Genomic DNA, 21,039 nt, shown 5'->3' with positions numbered 1-21,039 from the left:
AATAACAACAATTCTCAAACTAAATTCTTTGTTACATCTGTTGTCCTAAGTGCTTTCGTTTTTCTGTCATGTGACCGTTTTTAATGGCCATTTCCTCTTCCTGTCATGTGACTTGTTCTTTAACGGCCATTTCCTCTTCCTGCCATCTCCTCCCGTCAGCATGGTGAAGCCTCTGTACGCAGTGTTCATGTTTCTGAAAGTGTGCTGTACAGTGTTTATGTCTATGAAAATGTACTACATTTTAACACGCTGTGGCCTCTGCACACAGTTCGTATGATCATGGAAAATCTTTTATCTGTCCAGGATTGTTGCAATTATCAGATTTGTCTCCCCCTCTCTGCTAATGGCTCTCAATCTCTCTCTCCACAGTGACATATGATGGACAGCATCTCTAAAGCTTTGTGTTCCTTTGCCTTTTGAAACAGTACATGTTTGGCACAACCACTTGACTTAATGTGAATATTAAGTTTTTTACATTATGTAAACATTAAGTCAGGGTGTTGAAGCTGTTTGTGTTGAGTGACTGAGCCAACACTGAGCCTCATGAAGCTGAACTTGAGTGTCAAGAGTTTGAGATCATTTATTTTCATTGTATCTTTTTATGAGAGATGGACAACAAAACCAGAGTTTTCATTGTGAGGTAAAGCTGCTTATAAAACAGACTGTGAAAGTGAACATACTGAAACTGGATATGATTTTTTTTTCTGCTGATTAGACATCGACTGTTTTCATTCAACTTGGCATGTATCACTCATGAAATGAAAATAGTTCAATTTTCAGAAACACCTTTCGTTTATTTTCTGTTGATAATAGTTCACGTTAGCATACTGAGCAAACACAGCTTAATACTGAATGAATTAACCTACTTGAAGGGGTCGGCAATCTTTTCATTTAGTGTCAAAGCATTAGTTACTTAAACAAACAAAAGGACTTTGTGACCTTGTTTACAATAATAGTAGAGCTGCAGGCTTATTGCATAAGATCTCCTCAGTCACTCATTGATATTTGTTTTAGCAAAGTCTGCTAGTAAATAAAATGTAGATTGCATATATCTTCTTTGTAGAGATTCATTATTCACATTTGCAGTTCTCAAAGTTAGAGGCGAGAGTTTAATTCTCAACACAGTGGCTTCTTTTTCAGCACTCTATCTAACCAAACTACCTCAGGAGAGGCAGGAGATAAAGTTTGGTAAGATCATTTCTACGAATAAAGTCACAAAGAAAAATCTGAATGTTCTCAGACATTAAGTAGGGGAATTACAAACTGGTGTAAATGACATGTCAGCACAACAGAAAGCAACAAGCTTCTCCTCCATTTATATTGTTACCGGGGTAACAAGGCTGTCCCAGACAGTTGTGAAGTGGGACTGTCAAAGCAGCTGTCTTATTCTTCGAAGTTCCAACATCTATTTTATTGTGGGGAAACTTTCAATGTCAGTGCCGCTTGCATTCAAAACTTACAGTATGGAAGTGCTTCAGGCCGTTGGCTGTTTATATGCATCAGACCGTTAGAAGGAGTGTTACTTATGAAGCAGCCGAGGGTTCTCTAGTTTGAAATTGGCCTATTGCATACCCTGGTTAAAAATTGGAATAGAACATGCTAATGTTTGCACCGAAAAGGTAACCAATGTAACCAATGAAAATTTTAAAAGCCGTTCCTAAGAGAACAACATAAATTCCAATTAATCTGAGAATGTTAAGAAAGTAGGTTGCGGGGTACATTTGAATACATTTAACATATTGCATTTTTATTTCAGATTTATTCAAACTTGATTTCTTTTGGAAAAAATGTCTGTCCTGGTGGGAAGACTCTGCTCCTGTGAAAAGGTTGGAGATATTAGTTGTTACTTCACCCGCTCTGGTGTCCCTTTCAGCATGAGCTGTGTGCTGTCAGTGACTGTTGATTCAACAGAGTGTCAGCAGAGCCTCATCACGCAGGTTAAAGCTCTTTTATCATTAACCTAATTTAGTGGTTTATGAAATCAAGGGCTGAAGGTTGTCGACCCCCGACCTACATTGTACAGAGAATTGTGGTATTGGAGGATTTCAGGAGAACCTGCAATAAATTTACATTGTTACAGGAACAGTAATTTTACAGTTCCAGAAATTATTTTCATTCTATGAGTTTTATACAGCAAAGAGATCAATATTGCCCGCATTTCTGAAGCAATCACTGTTTAAAGACCCAAACCTGAATAAGTGCAGTTACTGTCTACACCTGAAACCATTTCCACTTTTTACCCTTGATGTAAATTATACAATTAAAAAACCTAACATTAGAGGAACTGATTGGTATTTAGAACAAATCCTTGCCTGAATTCCTGTAATTTTTTAATATATATCTTGGACTGGGTCTTTAATGTCGTGACTGTTTAAGAACAATAATAATTCCACCAAATCCACTACCATCTTCTGTCAACTGCTCTTTTTTTTCACTTTCTTTCTCTTTTTCATCCCTTCTTTGTCTTTCTTTGGATCTAACTTTTGTCATCCATCAAAGCAGATAGAAAGTGGAATTACATCATCTTAGTGAAACGGCTGTCTTTAGAAGTTCAAGAGCTCATCAAATCATATGATAGCACCCACTTGAAATAGCAATGAAAGTGCCGTTTTGTCTTTTCACTCTGACATGTGACCAAACACGACTGGTGGATTAATGCAGAACAATGTATGCTGTACTGTCTCTTGTTTTCTCAGGGAACCTCTAGGTGCGTCTAGTGATACTGCCGGGTCTGAGAGCCTACCAGCACTGCTACACCAATGTATTACTAAAGCCAAGGGCGTGGCTGCGAACAACAATAACAACACAACATCCACAAGGAGAACAGGTTAGTCTGATGATCAGAGAAGAAGGAAAAAAAGAGAAAAGATGGAGGATTAAAAAGGAAAACGTTACTCCTGTGCCTCTGTTGCAGGTGTGTCTCCCTCTCAGACCCAGCAGCAATCTCAGACAACCCAAGAGAGAGAGGATCTCAGCTTCCACAGAAAGAGGAAAAAGCAAAACAAGAAGAACCCATACCGCTATCTAACCTCCCTCCTGCACCGCAGGCAGTCTGAGGAGGACCAGACAGGCATTTTGGCCAGTGCAGACTCTGAGGGCCCAAATTATGGGACTCTGCGCTGACCCCGGTGCCCATCAAGCCATTGGACTCGACTAAACCGGCCCCTCCTGAAAAAACCCACCTCGGCTCTCCCTGCTCCACCACAGTAATGAACAAATATGTTTCTTATAATCTCTAAAAGTTGATCTGTGTTTTGAGGAGCAGTAAATATGGCGCGGAATTCTCCGGGGTTGGAAACCTCATCCGAAGACAAGAACAATGGCTTTTCTGAGTTTTCACCACTGCTCCTATCTGAGGAATTTCACATGAAAATGCTCTGAAAATATATAGTGTATATAAATAGTAAAACAAGGGAATTAAGCTTCCTCTTACAGTAATAAAATGTGTTGGTTGAGTACGTCACAACACGTTAAAGATTTTTCACACACTGGTCATTGAGAGGTCCATGTCTTTCGGTATTTCAATGATACAGCGTACTGTTAAGCCTGGTGCGTCCTCGTACAGGGACATGAGTGTACCTTTCCTACCATACAAATAGTGTCAGTATTTAACACAGGGTTCTTACCACAAAATATACCTCAGAGTAAACGCAGAGTTGCTGTAATTCTTGTGGTATACTGTACGTACTTGACCTTTTTACATATGAAACATATGGACAAAAAGGTTTATATCACTCACCACTCATTCAAATGGATAATATGGCCTAACTTTATCTAATTTAGAAGCTTTTTATTATTGGTAATAGCCGGCATATTGTGTTTACTTTGGTTTGTGATCCAATGCCAACCATTAGAGGAGATTGTCTTAACTTTAGTGCTTGATGACGCAGTGTGTTTACACTCATCATTGCAGCACGGCATTAAGACAAAGATCATAGCCTTCATGAGATCTCTCAAATTAATTCGGGACTTCAATGCTCAGCAGTGGTTGGACTGAAGAGCAACGTGACAAATTGTGAAGTGTACGTATTTCATTATTGAGGAATCGTTTGTGAAACACTGAACATCTCGAGGGGCCTTTTTTTTGTTTGCCTTTGTTGTTTTTTCGAACATAAACTGCCTTTTTCCTTTGCCTTCTCATATTTGTCCCTCAAGGAGAGTGAGGGACTCCAATATTATGTGTGGTTTTACTTTTTCTGCCAAGGACACATGAGAGAAAATGCTACAGAGGATGCATTGACTCTTATTTTGTTTATTTTAAACAGTAACTGCTTCATCAGTGTACGCAACAGGACAGCACCAGAATACTTCAAAAAATGACAATTGGAAAATCATATGATTAAGAAACTACAAGCGCTGTACATGCAAATAGGACAAACTGGTACAGTGGGGATGTTAATGTTCAACAGCAGCTATTAGGAGAATTTGACTGCTTCAGAAAGCTGTTAACAAGCAATGGGAAATATTCAAACAAATGGCCACCCTGACTGTTTATCTTTAACTGTATATTACTTGCTAGCTACTTCTCTGTATGTTTGTTCATTTTAAACACTAACCGATAATGAATGTATGTTTTGCTGTACAGGAAATGAATGTCCCAAGTTACAGTGCATTGAATGATGACCCATTACATTGCTTATAGTGCAGCTGTGATTGGTGAGTTGACCAGTTGGCACATTAGGTCCAGATTCCTGTATGCGATCCCACACAAGCTCTGAGCCACGTTCCCTTTGCTCTGTCGGCTACTGTAATAACATTTTTCATTATGTTGCTAAAGCTAGTTCAATCACTCAAAGACATATCAAACAGATTTCCATCTATTACCAACAAATCAGAGGTGTTTCTGCTAAATGTCAACATGAATGACTATGAAACCTTTAGACAGGTGAGAAAATGGTGACTGCCTGAAAGTGAGCGTCAAAGTGCATATTCTACTTTAACAAATTGGTTTCGTGTAAGATATGAGGAAAAAAAAATCTATATTTGTTATGTACTGTACATGGTGTGTATTGTATTTGTAAAGATAAATCAAACCATGTTTTACAGGAAGACCTTCTCGTATGAGTATGTATGAAAAGACGGGAAGAATCCCAAGTAAAAAGAAATTAGATTATATATCAAACTATTTGCTTACAGTACGGCTTTAAGTGGATAATGTTTTTAAAACATTTTAAGGTGCCTAATTTGTCATACTTTAGCAGACATTATTTTATCTGAGAAGAAAAGAAAACTTAATGTTAGTACCGTACAGTGTATTATTGCCATAGCCCGCTGGCTGCACAAGTTGAGTAGTATTTTCTCTGATGTATAGTATGTGGATGCCCATTGGGGAAAGCTTTAGAAGCAGAAATGTGTTGCCCTCTATTATATTTCTGGAACAAAGTAACACTGTATTTTGCCCGTTCATGAGCACACATGTAGATTCGCTCCAGATCTCTTCGCCTTCACGTGTCCAAAGCAAATAAACTGAAGGAAACTTTTTTCTAAGAGTAACGGACATGCTATAGTCATGTACAAAATGTGCTGTGGAGGAAATTGTGTTTACATTAGCTCGATGAAGAAAAGTGCGGTAGGGCATAGTTGCTTTGAACATTACGACTTGGTGCTATGTTTAACTTTGTGGTGCTGTAGAATAGAGGTCTAAAGATTTTTTTTCTGTTTCCACAAGCAACTTTTCCAGTCCTGTGTGTTTGAGCAGCTAAACTAGCTCCATTAGACACTATATGTCCCTTATCATAACTGTGTGACGACAGTAATAGACAATACTGGAAAGTAGACGTATAACCTCAAATAATAGAGACTTGTGACATTCAAATGAACTCAAAATTACCTGTTTTCTATCGTGTGTTTGCAATGTCTGTTTGTGCTTCCAAGGTACCCTCTCTAAAGTATATTTGTGATGATACTGAGAATATTAACCCAGCCTAAGAGGAGAAACATAGCCTGACTTAGATTAGTTCTCGCCACAGGACACACGGGGGAGAATCTGAGAGCATCGTCAGGTCACGTGAAGATCTTTTCTACACACTTCCTGTAGGTCTTTGGTTAACAGCACTGTTTTTCAAGCACACTACTGCAGGCGCGAAACCGTCTCACTACATCCCACCACCTTTTTCGAGGACAAATTCCTATTAGTACTGTACAGTATAGCCATGAGTAGTCCACATTTGTATTTCTTCTCCTGGTAGAAAGGTATTGGGAAAGCTCATACATCCTCCTCACTGGTTTTTACAAATGGATGCCGTCTTCCGGACGCTTTGTTTTTTCACATATTCAACAGAAACATGTACAGTGTTTAAGAGGGCTGCTTTGGACGCACTATTAGCTAAGTTTTAATTTTTTTGTTTGTTTGTTTGTTTGTTTTTTTGTTTGTTTTTAGTTTTTTCTTCTGCTTGCAGCTTTTAGTGCATCACTAGTTGCTGGTAGGATGATACTTAGAACAGATTTGATTTCTTATTGTATTAATCTTGCATGTAGAGACAATACAAAAATGCCTATTTAGCAATCATTCATTGACATCCGAACTGGTTGTTATTGGACGGAAACTAGAAGTATGTAGTATTTTCTATATTCTCTGTTTTTTCATGTGTACCAGCACTGAGAAACTAGAATGTATAATTATCGTAGGCTACAATAAGCACTACATCGTTGACTGTTTTAGCTAATGCTCATTATCAATTAAACCCAAGTAGTGCTAATAGAAAGAAAATTCACCACATTTCATGTCATTTTCATCCACTCAACTCTGTGCTGTACATCACATGTTTACATTCTGTATTATATGTTTCTGTTTTTGTGCATAATCTCTCCATAATGTTCATATGTAAATATTTCAGAGATAAAACCTTTTTTTCTCTCTTTTAATACGATAACCTGATGTTTCTGTTTTCTGCCAGTTTTTTAGAACTGTCTTTCTGTTTTGTCACTGCATCAGGTATTTACGCTTCACTTAACTTTTTGTGAGCAATTAACTCATACTGTATGGTGCTGTACCAAAGCCTTATGTATAATATTTGTATTACTTTTCTCTCATTTGCCACTGCTTTTCAGTGAATTCTGTATCATCTGAGGTCATGTCTGATTCACTCTTCATGTTCAACTGCCATGGATCTTGTTTCTTTTTTTGAGTAAGCAGAAACCTGAACGAACTATGATGTTAAAACACTCTGGCCTGTTAACCAAATTGGCCTGGATGTACAGCAACAGTCGCCATCACAAGCCTTTATAGGGAAAATGCACAGGCTCACTCCTGTTGGCTCATCATGACGTAGACATGGGCCTAGCACATGATCTATGCTCTATCTATGGCATGTCTGTGAGAATATGAAAGCAGTGTTGTATTCATGTCACCATATCATTTCAAATGCTTAGTCCCATACAAAATTTTCCTCTCAAATTTTTGTATTTTGATATAATAAAAAAGTCAAAAGAGGTTTCATTTTTGCAGTGGTTTTGTCTCCAGACTGTAAGTGTGGTGGTGCAGTTCATACGCTGGACACAGGGTGTAAGTGTTGGGCAGAAAGTGGGAAAAATAGTGTAGCAATAGGAGCTGCTTAATCAGGTCAGTAGCTTTTGGTTTTTTAATACTGGGACACACATGCCGGGGCGAAGAAGTGCCAGGGTTTGTACACATTTTTTATTTTAAAAAAGAAAATATGATTGTGCTTTAAATTACTCTTCGATGTTCATCCTTACACAGAAAAAGGAAGATGAGAGACTTTGTTCAGAGGCAAGCATGTTCTTCAATGATTAATATTTAGACCTCAGTTTTGCCATCTGCTTTCAGATGTTAAGGAGTGAACTGTATGGCAGCTGTGCTGCAACAAGGAAAACAAATAACATGAAAGAGGATGGAGTCTGACCTTTGTCCTTTGTTGAAATTCCCTCCGGCAGGCTGGGAAGCAAACAAATGAGCTGCTATCTGAATACACCTGAGGAAAATGAAAAGTTCAGTTAATCCTCTCGTCAAACACTCAGACACTTTGAGGCGATAACGCCTAGATTTGAAAGCAGATTCTTGAATTGGAAGGCTATTACTATGTATCGTTGGTTGATTTCCAGCTTTAGATTTGAGCTTTTCAGGTCAACTAAGTGGCAGCCCGTCAACTTTGGATATCCAATTTACACAGATATAAAAAGTGAAATACACTATCATTTCAGGTAATTATGTTTTTTGTCAGTAATTCTTGTTGAGAGTTAAACAAGAAGACACAAGATAAAACAGAAGTGATTTTGCCCACCAAAAATACTGTTCATAAAATGGAGTAGCTTGCCTAACTCAATCTGACAGGTTGAACAGCAAAACAGAAACTTAAAGATATAATTTGATTGTTTGCTTCATCTAAAGGAGTATTTCTAAAAGAATAGATGGACAATTGCCTGAACTGAAGCCGTACTACAGTCCTGTCTTTGTCAAGCCGCTGCTGTTCCTCTTGGGTAATTTACACATGCCGGATAGAGACGGGACTGTGCCGTCTCTATCCGGCATGTGTCCCAATTCAGGACACTCCAGTCCCATATTGGAGTGTGCTCACACACATCAAGTCAGCATCCCAGAATCAGATGAGTGACAACAGCTTTGCTGGTTAGTGAGTTCCACTATGCTGGCTTACCATTTCACACATAGCTAATTTCACCTCTTATTGCTGCCTCCCTGGCTCAGTAGCAGATCACCTTCAACCCTCCATGCCACCTCAGGTTTTTCACACATGACACCAATGACGCAGGTACATCAGTGCTGGCTTGAAAGGCATATGTGAAAAGGCCTTCTGTCTATGCCAACCCAATCTCATTGTCAGGACACGAAATACTGCCTTTTTGCCAAAACCATCTCTGAAATACATAAGGTTCAATGACTGAAGTAATAGAAACCATCAAATATTGGACATCTACTGTAGATCAATAAAACCTAAATACTGAATGCATATTGGTATGAAATTTGGGTCCAAAGATAATTTCTGATCACTTCTATACCAAAACCTAACCTTTTCAACAGCAACAGATATTTGGGATGAAAATGAAAATGTTTTGAAAAGTGGTTAAGAAGTGAACTGCAGTTGATTTTGGAGACCAGATGCATGCTACAGAGTCTTACCTGAGCGTATGTGTCTCATATTGAGCATCAGGTAGTGACAGACCTGGCTAAAACTTTAGCGACTTCAAATCGTATCATTATTCACAAAATTACTTTATCAAAGAAGACTTTAAACTAGTGCAAGTGTCGATTAAAATAACTGGGAAAAGGGAATGATTTCTCTATGGACTTCTAATTGGATGCCTATTTGTAACCGCAGGTGTTGCCCCCTGCTGGTCATTAGACATAATGCAGACATGGTACCTCTGCATTGGCTTCATTGTTGGACATGGATGCTATAAGCATATTGAGTCCACAGGACAGTCATAAAACACTATTTTCCATATTTTCTCTTTGGTTTCGGTGTAGGGGTCGTGGCTAGAAATAATGGTATTAAACCTCTCAACGCAACCCTTTGAAAAACATCAATTGTTAGGTAGTTAATTATGTAAGTAAATAACTAAAGTAGACACAAATTAATCAGACCCTGAAAATTCTGCGTACGTTTGCAGAGACCAGTTAAATTAAGTTGTGGCCTCAAATGAAAGGCTAAATTTAACATCTCATCCTTCAATGGACAAACACAGTAAGATGATGTATGAGGATGAGCGATTTGACCAGTTTTCACTCCTCTCACTGTTACCACCCACCTACATTAGAGCGTTATGTAATTCTGTACCAAGCATTACCTAACACCGCACAACTGCGGTTCCTCGAGCTGATGAATATCATCCTACTGAACAGGGCTCGCTTGCATACCCTCACGCCTACTTCATATATGGGTCCTTGACTTTGAAAAGGTCTGGGAACCCCAGAGGCTAAAACATCCCAGGCGCGGGCACGTCACCAGCTCAGCAGCGCGCGCTCCCGGCGCAGAGTGCAGACTCTCAGCTTCGCCGAGAGCCAGTTGCGGAAAGACTTCCACGCTGCCTCAGCGATGCCGCACCCGATCGGGGCTTTTCCTCCCGAAAACATCTACCTCAGATGATCAGCTGGTGGCAATGTGTGTGTCCGAGCCGTCCGTGTCTGCCGTGCGATGCTGACAACATGTCTCCTCGTCGAGAAGCTCAGCGCTGTGCAGCATAGAAGAGGCAGCAGAGTGAAGCGGCGCGCACAGTTACAGGTAGGCTGTTAGAGCACTGGCTGTACGGTCATAACCAGACTGCTGTTAAATCTGCCGGCGGGGAGCTGAGGGTGTGATCACAACTCTCTTTTGTTTTTTTTAACGGATCAACTACTTCACATTGTTGTTGACAAATGATCGGTCGCGTGTCTGTGTGCGCGGTTGTGTGGGTGTGCGTGTAAGTGTGTGTAGTACGTGCAGTTGACTATGATCTGTCAGGCCCAACAGGTCAGAGTACACTGGTGGTAAACTTTTCCCGGTGGATTCCAGGAGTCTGTGTAGATGACTGATATGCGTTTTATTGCGTGACATGTGATGGAAACATCTGTTAGGAGGAATTTGATGCTCTGATAATGGTGAAGATCTGCAATCTAGTGCAAATGCATTGTGCAATACTGTGCAATAACTTTCAACATCATTAAAAAAAAGCTTCATTAAGCATAATAATCAAGTTCAACCAGTAAAAGTGAGCAAATGGAGCATATGGTTATTTCTGAAGCTTAGTGTAAATTCATGTATGACAAAATGATTAAGCAGAGCAGTGACATTTGAGCAGGTATTTTGGTCATGTAGTCAATTTGGCCAATTTCCAAGGAACAAAGCCCTCCCTTTCTGCTTCTCTATAAACCAAAATGACATGACTGTAGATCAGTGCAGAACTACAGTTGTTCTACTTCTGTGGATGAATCCAAATTTCTTTTAATCCCCTTAAATTTGGAGAATTTTCTGCTTTTGTTTGAGTTATGTAATTAAAAACTAATAAATATGAACTATTCTGAGAACAAACCAAGACATTATCTTAAGCTTGAGGTAATTCTTTCAGGCATTTCTTTCCTCCATAAATGGTAAGTAAGGATTTACAGGAGAGAAAAATAGTAATCTGTTTTGATGACTGTTCAACAGTCAAAGAAGTTTTTCAGGAAGATCCCAAAACCAACTGATATCGGCTTTTGAGATTAGATTAGTTGCCTCTTTCTGTGTCATATGGGACTGTAATTAAACTAAATATCTTTGTACAGTGGATTGTTTAGGACTAAACATAGACACAGATAAGTTAATTGTTTCCATCACATCCAACAACAAACTGAAAATGTTTACCACCCTCGTTTACGTGTTAAGGATACAGAAACTAGTGCGTGTTAGACAGTTCACACAAGCTTAAATGATTAGTCAATTAGGTTTGAAAAGTTAGATACTGGTCTGTTTAATGGTGGATTAATATTGAGCCAAAATTCACTCTTTCCATAGTCTAGAATATATAAAATTAGTTTTTTTCCGTGACATATTGGTTAGTAAAATTAGTATCTGTCAGTTTGGGAGCAAATTATGCATTTAAAGCTATTATCCAAAGAATTTCTCCTTTTTTTGTTGACACTTTGCAACCGAAATGAGCGATTGATCAAATTAACAGTGGAATCACTGATAAATGTAACAATTGTGAGCTTTAACACAAAATGGAGAATCCTTTAAAGTGTGGGTTGGGTTTTTGAGCTCAATATAAGAAAAAGATATTTGTTATTTTTTATGATGTAACGCATTCCAGTGCTGTGACACAATGCCCCCTCATTAATGACAAGAGATGAGCTGCCCTGCTGTTGTAGCTGTTGTAGAGGTGTTGGATTAGATAAGAGTAAGATTATACAAATGTCTGTAATCTTGTGTTATTGTCTGAGAGTATTAAGTCGGCACGGTTGTATGTTTGTGTTCTTGAGAATCACTGTTATGTTCCTAAAATATTTGTCTTACACAATAAGATTTTCTCTGATTCGCTATTTTTAGAACATCGTTCTGTCTGTTTTAGATGGCGTAGATTTGCTCTTTAAGGCCTGCATCTCATTCTTGGATTGTCATCCGTAGTGACAGATCGGCTTGTTGATTGAATATTTGGATCTAAGTCAGCCTGCTGTTCACCCGCGCTCTGGCCTTCATCACTGAGTCAAAGATTGAGTGGTGACATTGCCTCGGTGTGGGATGAAATAATCTCACTCTGGTAGATTTCAAGAAGATTATAGGCTCAAATGACCCTCATCACTACCCCCATCACCCACCCCCGCCTTCCAAAGAGGTGACATGAGTCACAAAGCTCATGCTACAATGGCTGATTTTGCTCTGACAGCAGCACCTCACCGGCTGCCTGAAATCTGCAGTGCAGAGCAGCGACAGTCACGCCGCCTCAGGCATACTGGCGAACAATGTGTCAAAGCCTCTGGTCAAAGGTTCCCCCGAGGCTTCATTTGCCTCCTTGTTGCCACCTCATCCTCGGGCTGGAGGAGTATCAAGTCACGATGGATGAGAAATAGGTTACCATGGCAACCGCCGGGCTTTCTCCACTGCGTCTCTCACTTGTGTTGACTGCAGTCCGGACCTCAGAATGAGAGCATGACACTAACTTTCTCGTTGTTGACAGCAGGGGTCTGTCACGTTCTCTTTGGTGTCAATAGAAAAATCCAAAGACGATACAGTGAGTATTTTTGTTTCGTGGTTGTGTGTATGTGAAAGGAAAGAAGCCTGACTTGACATTTAGCTCAGAGTGATTATCACCAAACATTGCATTTAGCCTCGGCCTTTCAGACTATTTTAGCGTCTCTCAATTCATTGATTTTGTTTTTTTTGTTTAGACTCAGGACAAGTAAAGATGGACGCGGGGTTTTTCCCTCCTCCGATCCCTAAAAATTTAGTTCCACGCATAACTCGTTTAAAAAAAGATCTTTGTCTACACGAAGATGCAGAAGCACACGTGAAGCTTGTTTGTACAATGTAGATGCGACTGTTTTGAGCGGACCGAAATGGGATCTCATAACAGTTTCTTACCCTTAGATGTATGGGGCAGCTCAGTCAAATGCAACAGGGTTGTCAAATTTCTCACCATTCTTCAGCAAAACACACCTCGTTCTCAAATGTAGCCCACCAACTCAAGGTGTAATCGGGTCTGGTCCAAAATTGACAATGTTACCGTTGGGTTCTCTGTCATTGGAGTGTTGTTTAATGTAGCAGTGTACTCCATCATACATTCTGATGCCTCCATTGCTCTAAATAGCCAGTCGTATACATTCATGTACAGTTATGTAACCGATGGAGGCAGATAGCTGTGCTTCCTGAGCCTGGCTCTGCTTGAAGTTACTTGTTAAAAGAGTGTCTTCCTCTCCACTCATGCCTCGTGTGTGCTCAGAATGGGGGATTTGTTTGAAGAATTTTGCGATTCATTAAAATACTGTCTTCACTAGGACAAGAACAAACCCTTTTTTTAATGAATAGGCATATTTTATTAATTGTCGTTATATGAATTTGACAAATTTAGATTTAGATTATCTTTATGATTTAATGGGATTACAATGAATTGATTTACAATTGGGTTGAAATGGATTGTTTCTTTAAACTGCATTGAGATGATTTTTACTGTGCATTGGAGCCATACGAATAAAAGGGAATTGAATAAATAAAACTGAACTAAATCTGTAACGGAAAAGTCCTGTGTGTACCACAGCTATCTTAGTTAGGTTCTTACGGTCCTCATGGCAGCATAGAGGGTTGCATTATAATATAGTATTAATGTTTTTATTGCACTTTTCTACTCCTGTTCATTCTTTTATGAAATTTTGACCAGCCTGTCTTCAACATATCATTTCTTGATGACCAAAACCCATAGATGAGCTGTATTAACAATGATGTGATGGAAAAAGGTGAAAGGGCAGCGTTTCTATTCCCTCCCCCTCTCCCTCTCCCTGGCTTTAATCAGTCCTCTCTCTCTTATGGGATAAACTACCTCTGACTCATTTTCTGCTGCGTGTTTGTAGCTACAAATATGCAGGCTGCCATTTTTCTTGTCCACACACCTGCTGATAATGGTCTCATGAAGAGGATTGTGTCGGCTGCCCTATTTTCCTTGAAAATGCAATGTAGGCCATCTGATACTGGGCAACATCCTTTTGTGTTTGCTGCTCTAGTCTCCTGGCATCAGAGCAGCGCCTCCCCATTAACTATGACAGGTAGAGGGCCTCTTTATTCATGCACCCAGAATAGTTTTGTTTGATACTTTGGAGATGACTGATGGAGTAGGAATGAAAACACGAGTGCTGCTTGATTTACAGCAGCTGTGTATAGTATCTTCTCCAAGATTTTCTTAAAAAGAAAGCCAGTGTATGAGACTCTGCGGTAACTAGTTTAATATTGTTCTGCGATTTGAAGAATTTCCAAAATAGTCCATTACTACCGCGGTGATTGTTTACTACAACATGGTTGTCTTCAGTTTTTCATGCTCACATTCTTTCAAACAAGGACAAACGCTTGTGAGGTTTGTGTCATAGATGCAGGTTTAAAGAGCGTAATTAGCTGGCCTCCTCTGTAACATGCAGAACAACATATTTCCACACTTGAAAAGACTCTTGTCTGATGTGGTACCATCAGCAAGGTCAGGTATTGTGCTGTGCACTGTGCAACACTTTTCATCATAGACCTGAAACTCTGTCCTACATTAGCACCACATAACCAAAATATTGTAAAAGATAATAATGTAGAAACATTGCTCTCTATTAGAGGATTGGTAAATGCAGTGTAGCATTGTTTATGTGGTGTCTTACATGTTTAAGATGTGCAAAGAGGATCTAATTATATTACTAATTGCTTGCAGTTTAACAGACATTTAAGATTACCTGGTTTCACTTTTATATGACTTACCATTGATGTTTCCTCCTGGTGACCCTCATAAAACAAGACTTTATTTACCACTGGTAAACAGAAAATGAATTTGCTGGGTGTGTAATGCATTTGTCCTCCTCTGGCAAGGTTGCGTTGTCTAATAGAAGAGAGATATAGTATGAGATATGGATGAAGTGGAGTCCGACCTGGCCCGTATTCCTGTCTGCATGTTCACATTCTGCTGAGTCAGGAGGCTTTGTGGAGGTTCGTCAACAGCAGCTCAGTGGGGCTCCGGGCCAGAGGGGCTAGTGGGAAACTGCTACTACAGCAGCGATCATTTGAGGTTAACGAACTTACTCATTAGTGTAAACATTTCCTTGTTGATCGGCAGAAGTCTTAAGGGAAGAGGCGCAGTAAACCTGCTCCTGCATTAACTGGAGAGGTCTTTGTACTGTTGTATGTAGAGGTAAGAGGGTTTAGAGAGAACTTTTTCTGCACCCACATGCCCTTAAGACACTGTTTAACGCTAAGCACCCACATATGTTCAGAAGCTGGTTATGGGAGGATTGTAAAAGAAGAGTCAAGTCTGCTTAATCAGGACATTCCATGGGTTTGTGTACAGTACATAAGGAGAGGAGTAGTATTAATGGAATTATTGAAAGACTGATAGGGGCCACCCCACATCATAAATTTGAAGAAAGGGGCATTGCCAAGAGCATGAAAGATAACCTCAGATTAAAAGTGCACAAAAGTATCAACATTAACTAATGGTTTGTGTATATGTGTTATCCCAACAGACTCAAGGAGGCGTTCTGATTCCTAACATGTTTCATAAAGTTGCGACAGGGCATGTTTACCACAGTGCTGCATCGCCTGTTTTTTTTAAACAACACTATTGAAGCCATTGGATAGTTATAACAGAGACAAACTGCTGTTGTTTTGAAATAGAAATATTATTTTGCTTATACAGGATTTCTGCTGCTCAACAGTTTGGGGTATCCTTTGTCACAGGTTCTGCTTTTTGAGCATCAATTGTTTCTCTTGGAATCACATGTTTTTGTTGCCTGATAATTTAAAAATGAAAGCACATCTACATCATGTGCTGTAGATGATTAAATTGCTTAATTCTTTCCAATTTCAAGCTGAACTATTTGCCCTTTCAACCTTTCAGAGTCTGGTGAGCTTTTTCTCATCTGCCTTTCGACAAACTCTGTCTCTTGCATTTGAACTCTTTTCTATTAAGTCGAATAATGTGTTGGTATTTATTTAATCTGCATTTTTGTAGTATGGAACCCATTTTTAATGCATCGAGACCTGAGATCGTATTTTGTCCGTGTCGTGTGTCCAAGATCAGAATGACAATAAAGCATCCATGAGTTCTTGAATCTTTTAATGGGTTAAGGGTTTCAGTGATTTGTACCGATGCTTTCTGTTTCAATTTACATTTGACACATTGTGTGAACCTTAGAATATTTTTGTCTTACATGCGTAAGTGGAGTTGATTTACTTATCTGGTAAAAATTAGGAAGTGGACAGAGCAACACAAATCTACACGTAATACTACAATGTGCCTGGGTAAATCTAATTACTAAAAGAAATTTAAAGGAAAAATTACAACTTTAAATTTGCTAGTTTTGTCAAGAGACTTACTCATACTGAAGCCGCTGTGACAGATCTGACATTTCCTTGAGGAGGATAAGAGAGCGTTTTTCAGCAAATACCTGTCAGTACTATCAGAAAAAGAAGCTGATATTCTTGCGAAACCATCCCACGAATTTACAGCCTGACATGCTTTATCAATGAATCAGACCCTGACTCTGTTGCATGATGTCATCGCAGATTACAGTCTGGACTCTGTGGATTGTAGCCTTGAGAGTTGCGCATGCTGCAGCCTGAAGTGTGTTAACGTCTGGCGGCTTCTTAGCTCCGGACTCGTCCTCCCATTCTCTGCTCTCTTCCTCACCCACCCTCACTGTCTCTTCTTCCTTCTCCTCCCACTCACGTTTCTCTACAGCAGGCTGTTGCAGCAAGGCAGCATCATGGAGGCTGGATGTGTGGTTGCCGCGGTGATTGAGAATGCTGCCTCAGGACCCCAGGGAGAACCAGGAAGTAGTGACGTCCTTGAGGGGTGAGTTGCTCCTTTTTCCCCCTCTTCGTGTCAGGTCATCTAGCTCATGAAAAAATATAGATGGATGTGTTCTAAGAGGTGTGTGTATATATGGTATGTGTATATACGGTATGTGTATGTGCTTATGGTTTTTTTTACATGTGCATTCGCATTTAAGATGCCACAAGAATAAAAGCATGGGCAGTGCAACGTTAAAGCTAAATGATGACCTAGTTATTAGACGTAGACAACGACACAAACTTGTCAGATTTCATGATTCTCCTTACAGAATGACTTTTTCTATTTCAATTTGTTGTGTCATTGTTGAACACGTAAATGGCATTGTGTGTCTGTATTCTAGGCCCTAAGTCCTGATCTCATCAGGCTGAATCACTGTAATAAATGCGAGCCTCTCCTCTCTCTTTGTTGCTCATAAAAGTTTGCCTGAATGGACCTCACCCTCTACTCCCAAACACATTGAATCACATTTCAAGTGAAGGTTTTGTGAAACACTCCCTTGTGGGTGGATTGCCTTCATGGCTCACTGAATAGATGAGCTTTGAGTGCACACAAAAGACCCTGTGGCTTTTTTTTGACCCCACAGAAGATGCTAATATTTTTCAGACTGAGCTAAAGAATGAGTTGACTGCAGTTATTCCTACCTGGAATTGACTGAATGAAATCAATATTTTCCCTTGTGTTGTATTGATGACTTTAGTCGTTCTGAAATCACAGTCCAAGTGCAACATGTTTTCTGGGCCATGCTGGTGCAATGTCATGATCTCTGCCCAAGCCACATGATGAATTCTCCCTCACTAGCTCCCCCTGGTGTATTTTAAATAACTACACATCTTAGTTTAAAACCTCAGCCTCAATGACATTATAGTTGACATAATGAAATTGTTCACATTCCCGGCCTTTGTCTTTCTGCAGGAATGTGCTACCATCCACTGACCTGGACAAAGACGATGCCTTACCTCAAGCTTATAATAACAGTCCTCCAGAAGGGAAGCAGCCACAGGAGACATCCATTGCCATGGTACACACCCACACACACACACACACCCACACACACATGACTCTGACTCATCGGCAACGACAGAAAATGCATAAACCCCAACAGACATGTTGTCCTTCCTCCATGAGGCTGCTCATGTTTTTTAGCTGATTCACACCTTGATGTCATCTGAACTTGATGTCACCGCAGTCACGTCACTTGAGGGTCAGCCTCTGCAGTAACAAAAGTCTGAACATGTGGTAATTTGCAATAGTTGATGAGTAACCTGAGAGTGAGGTGGAGAGTTTGATAACGGTTGAAGTAAAGTTGTAAAGACAGCTTGTCACGGACACATATTATAATTATGATATTTTTAATAAAACAATCAGGTTTTGTTAATGAAGCTCTTTGTATTTTATCTCCCAATATCTTTTTTTGCATTCAAAACTATGTTAATTTATAAAATACAATGTATATTTCCACAAATACTGTGATATTTACAGAATATCTCATTCTGATTTTCAAAAGACATATCTGACATCTTAAAAATGGGAACCAACAGAAAGGATCTATGCATGAAAATGTAGTGCACGTCACAAACATTGTTAATATATCAATGACAATGTACTGCTTTACACTTGAGTGACAGTTATGAACATGTCAAAGGATCCTTAAATGTCAAATAAGAACATAACATAACATGATAAAGTACAGGAGCCAACATGAAGCATGCCTTTTAAATGTAACATATTGGAAGCATTGCATATCCTAACATATCTTCGGTTGCTATGCGCCGACCTTATTGGCAGCAAGTCTGTGTAGCTCTCAATTTTTCTCATCGTTTATATGATTATTTGTCATTTTTCATTTTTTAGTTTCTATCTAAACATTTTTAATTATTTTTATTGATCTGCTTTTTTGTTTTAATTAATTTTTTTTGACAATGTGCACCACTACTAAAGCAGTGTACACAAGAGAAGAACTGTTGGCACTGTCAAGGATTGGACACGGAATGAAACATCCAATTCCGACCGAGCTTAAAAAGCTGTACCGTGGATGCAGAGCTGGAGCGAAAATAAAGGCAAAGAGGCACAACTGGAGGTGGAGGTACAAACCTTTTCTGCCCTCGGTGATCATGGGAAACTCTAACTCACTGCCTAACAAGTGTGATGAGTTAGAGGCGCTTGTGCGGAACCAACGGCTGTATAAAGAGAGCAGTTTGATCTGTCTGTCTGAGTCCTGGCTGAACAACAACACACCAGACTCATGCGTGGACATACCCGGCTTCACAGCCGTCCGAGCGGATCGAGACCTGAGTACGAGCGGCGGTAAGCGGAAAGGCGGGGGTGTTATACTGTTCTTTAATCAGAGATGGGTAAACCCCCGCAATGTGACCGTTAAGGAGAGGGTTTGTTGTCCAGACATCGAACTGCTGTCAGTTGGTTTCCTTGCATTCTATGCGCCCAGAGAGTTCCCATACACAGTCGTCATCGTTGTTTACATTCCACCGAGGGCGGCACCTGTAACGGCGTGTGACGTCATCCATGACGCCGTTGCTAGGATACAGACCCAGCATCCTGAGGCATTCATTGCAATCACAGGAGATTTCAACCACGTCTCTCTATCCTCCTGCCTGACTGGCTTTGTACAGAATGTGGACTGTCCAACACGTGGAGAAAAGACATTAGATCTGTTCTATGCTAACGTGAAGGAGGCTTACAGGGCAGTGTCTCTTCCACCACTGGGTAGATCTGATCACAGCATGGTCTATCTACAACCTACATATAGACCTTGTGTACAAAGACTTCCTGTTACTACCAGATCTTTCAGGAAGTGGTCACCAGAGGCGAGTGATGCATTGAGAGACTGCTTTGATGTCACAGACTGGGCTGTACTGCTGGAGGAAGATGAAATGGACATTGACATGGACAGGAGGGTCAGCACCATCACAGACTACATTAACTTCTGAAGGGACACTGTGATTCCAGTCAGGACTGTAAGGTGCTATCCAACTAACAAACCATGGATCACCAGTGACATCAAAGAACTCCTGAACCAGAAAAAGAGGGCGTTCCAGAATGGGGATAGAGAAAGGCGGAGGAGTGTACAACAGGAGCTTAAAAAGACATTATGTCGAGCTAAGGTGGAGTACAAGAAAAAGGTAGAGAGACAGCTGGAGAACAATAACACCAAGGAGGTGTGGAGGGGCATGAGGACCATCACTGGATACAGACTGAAGAACTCTCAGTCTGTAGAAGGTGATGTGGACAGAGCTAATACTTTCAACCATTATTAAAACAGGTTTGACACTGTGGCTTTTCCCTCCTCTGCTGCTGCTCCCTCCACCCACACCACTACAGCTGCTTCCTCTATACTGCTTCCACTGCCCTGCTGTACTTCCACCTCAATGGCAACCTGTATCGCCAAGCCTCCTCCTCCGCCTGACTGCACCTCTACCTCTGCTGTCACCAACAAGCTTCTTCTGTCCAGTTGTACCTCCACCTCTGCAGCAACTTCCACCGCCTGGTCTCCTGAGCCAAGCCACACCTCCACCTCTGCGGCAGCTCCCACCACCAGGCATCCAGAGCCCAGCTGCACATCCACCTCTGCGGCAGCTTCCACTGCCAGGCATCCAGAGCCCAGCTGCACATCCACCTCTGCGGCAGCTTCCACTGCCAGGCCTCCTCGGTCCAGCTGCTCCTCCACCTCTGTGGCTGCTCCCACCACTAGCCCTCCTCTGTCCAGCTGCACCCCCACCCCCATCTCTATTGTTGATAGCAACATCACTCCTGTTGCCATCCCTCCGCTACAACCTCTGTGTCTAACTATAGAGGAGGTTGGAGCTGAGCTCAGGAGACTTAAGTCAGGGAGGGCTTCAGGCCCAGATGGAGTCTGTCCAAGGCTTCTGAGGGACTGTGCTGGTCAACTAGCAGTCCCTCTTCAGAGGCTCTTCAATATGAGCATTCAGATGGAAAAAGTCCCGGTGCTGTCGAAAACTTCTTGTCTCATACCAGTGCCCAAATCAGGGCAACCGGTGGAGCTGAATGACTACAGACCGGTGGCTTTGACATCTCATATCATGAAGACCTTGGAGAGACTTCTTG

General features: G+C 40.6%; 2 protein-coding genes across 8 annotated transcripts in view; both read left to right on the top strand.

Annotated features, from left to right (window-relative positions):
* Positions 1-7,383, top strand: part of igsf9ba (immunoglobulin superfamily, member 9Ba) — a 76,616-nt gene extending 69,233 nt beyond the window's left edge. For 4 of the 6 annotated variants that reach the window (XM_075473224.1, XM_075473222.1, XM_075473223.1 and 1 more), the window contains 2 exons: positions 2,697-2,827; positions 2,915-7,383. In XM_075473224.1, the coding sequence (XP_075329339.1) occupies positions 2,697-2,827; positions 2,915-3,123 (340 nt within the window). In that variant the 3' untranslated portion in view covers positions 3,124-7,383. Of the gene's footprint in view, positions 1-369; positions 2,646-2,696; positions 2,828-2,914 lie in introns of those variants that run through there. The other 2 variants (XM_075473225.1, XM_075473227.1) reach the window with 2 other exon arrangements.
* A 2,390-nt stretch (positions 7,384-9,773) lies between these two features.
* arhgap32a (Rho GTPase activating protein 32a) overlaps positions 9,774-21,039 on the top strand; it is a 31,300-nt gene continuing 20,034 nt past the window's right edge. For both annotated transcript variants that reach the window (XM_075473220.1, XM_075473219.1), the window contains exons 1-3: positions 9,774-10,196; positions 16,846-16,959; positions 17,872-17,977. In XM_075473220.1, the coding sequence (XP_075329335.1) occupies positions 16,871-16,959; positions 17,872-17,977 (195 nt within the window). In that variant the 5' untranslated portion in view covers positions 9,774-10,196; positions 16,846-16,870. The remainder of the gene's footprint in view (positions 10,197-16,845; positions 16,960-17,871; positions 17,978-21,039) is intronic.

This window comes from Odontesthes bonariensis, chromosome 9, assembly GCF_027942865.1.
Source record: "Odontesthes bonariensis isolate fOdoBon6 chromosome 9, fOdoBon6.hap1, whole genome shotgun sequence".
NCBI lineage: Eukaryota > Metazoa > Chordata > Actinopteri > Atheriniformes > Atherinopsidae > Odontesthes > Odontesthes bonariensis.
Note: the sequence above shows the minus strand (reverse complement) of the source record. Positions and strands in the feature narration are given on the sequence as shown.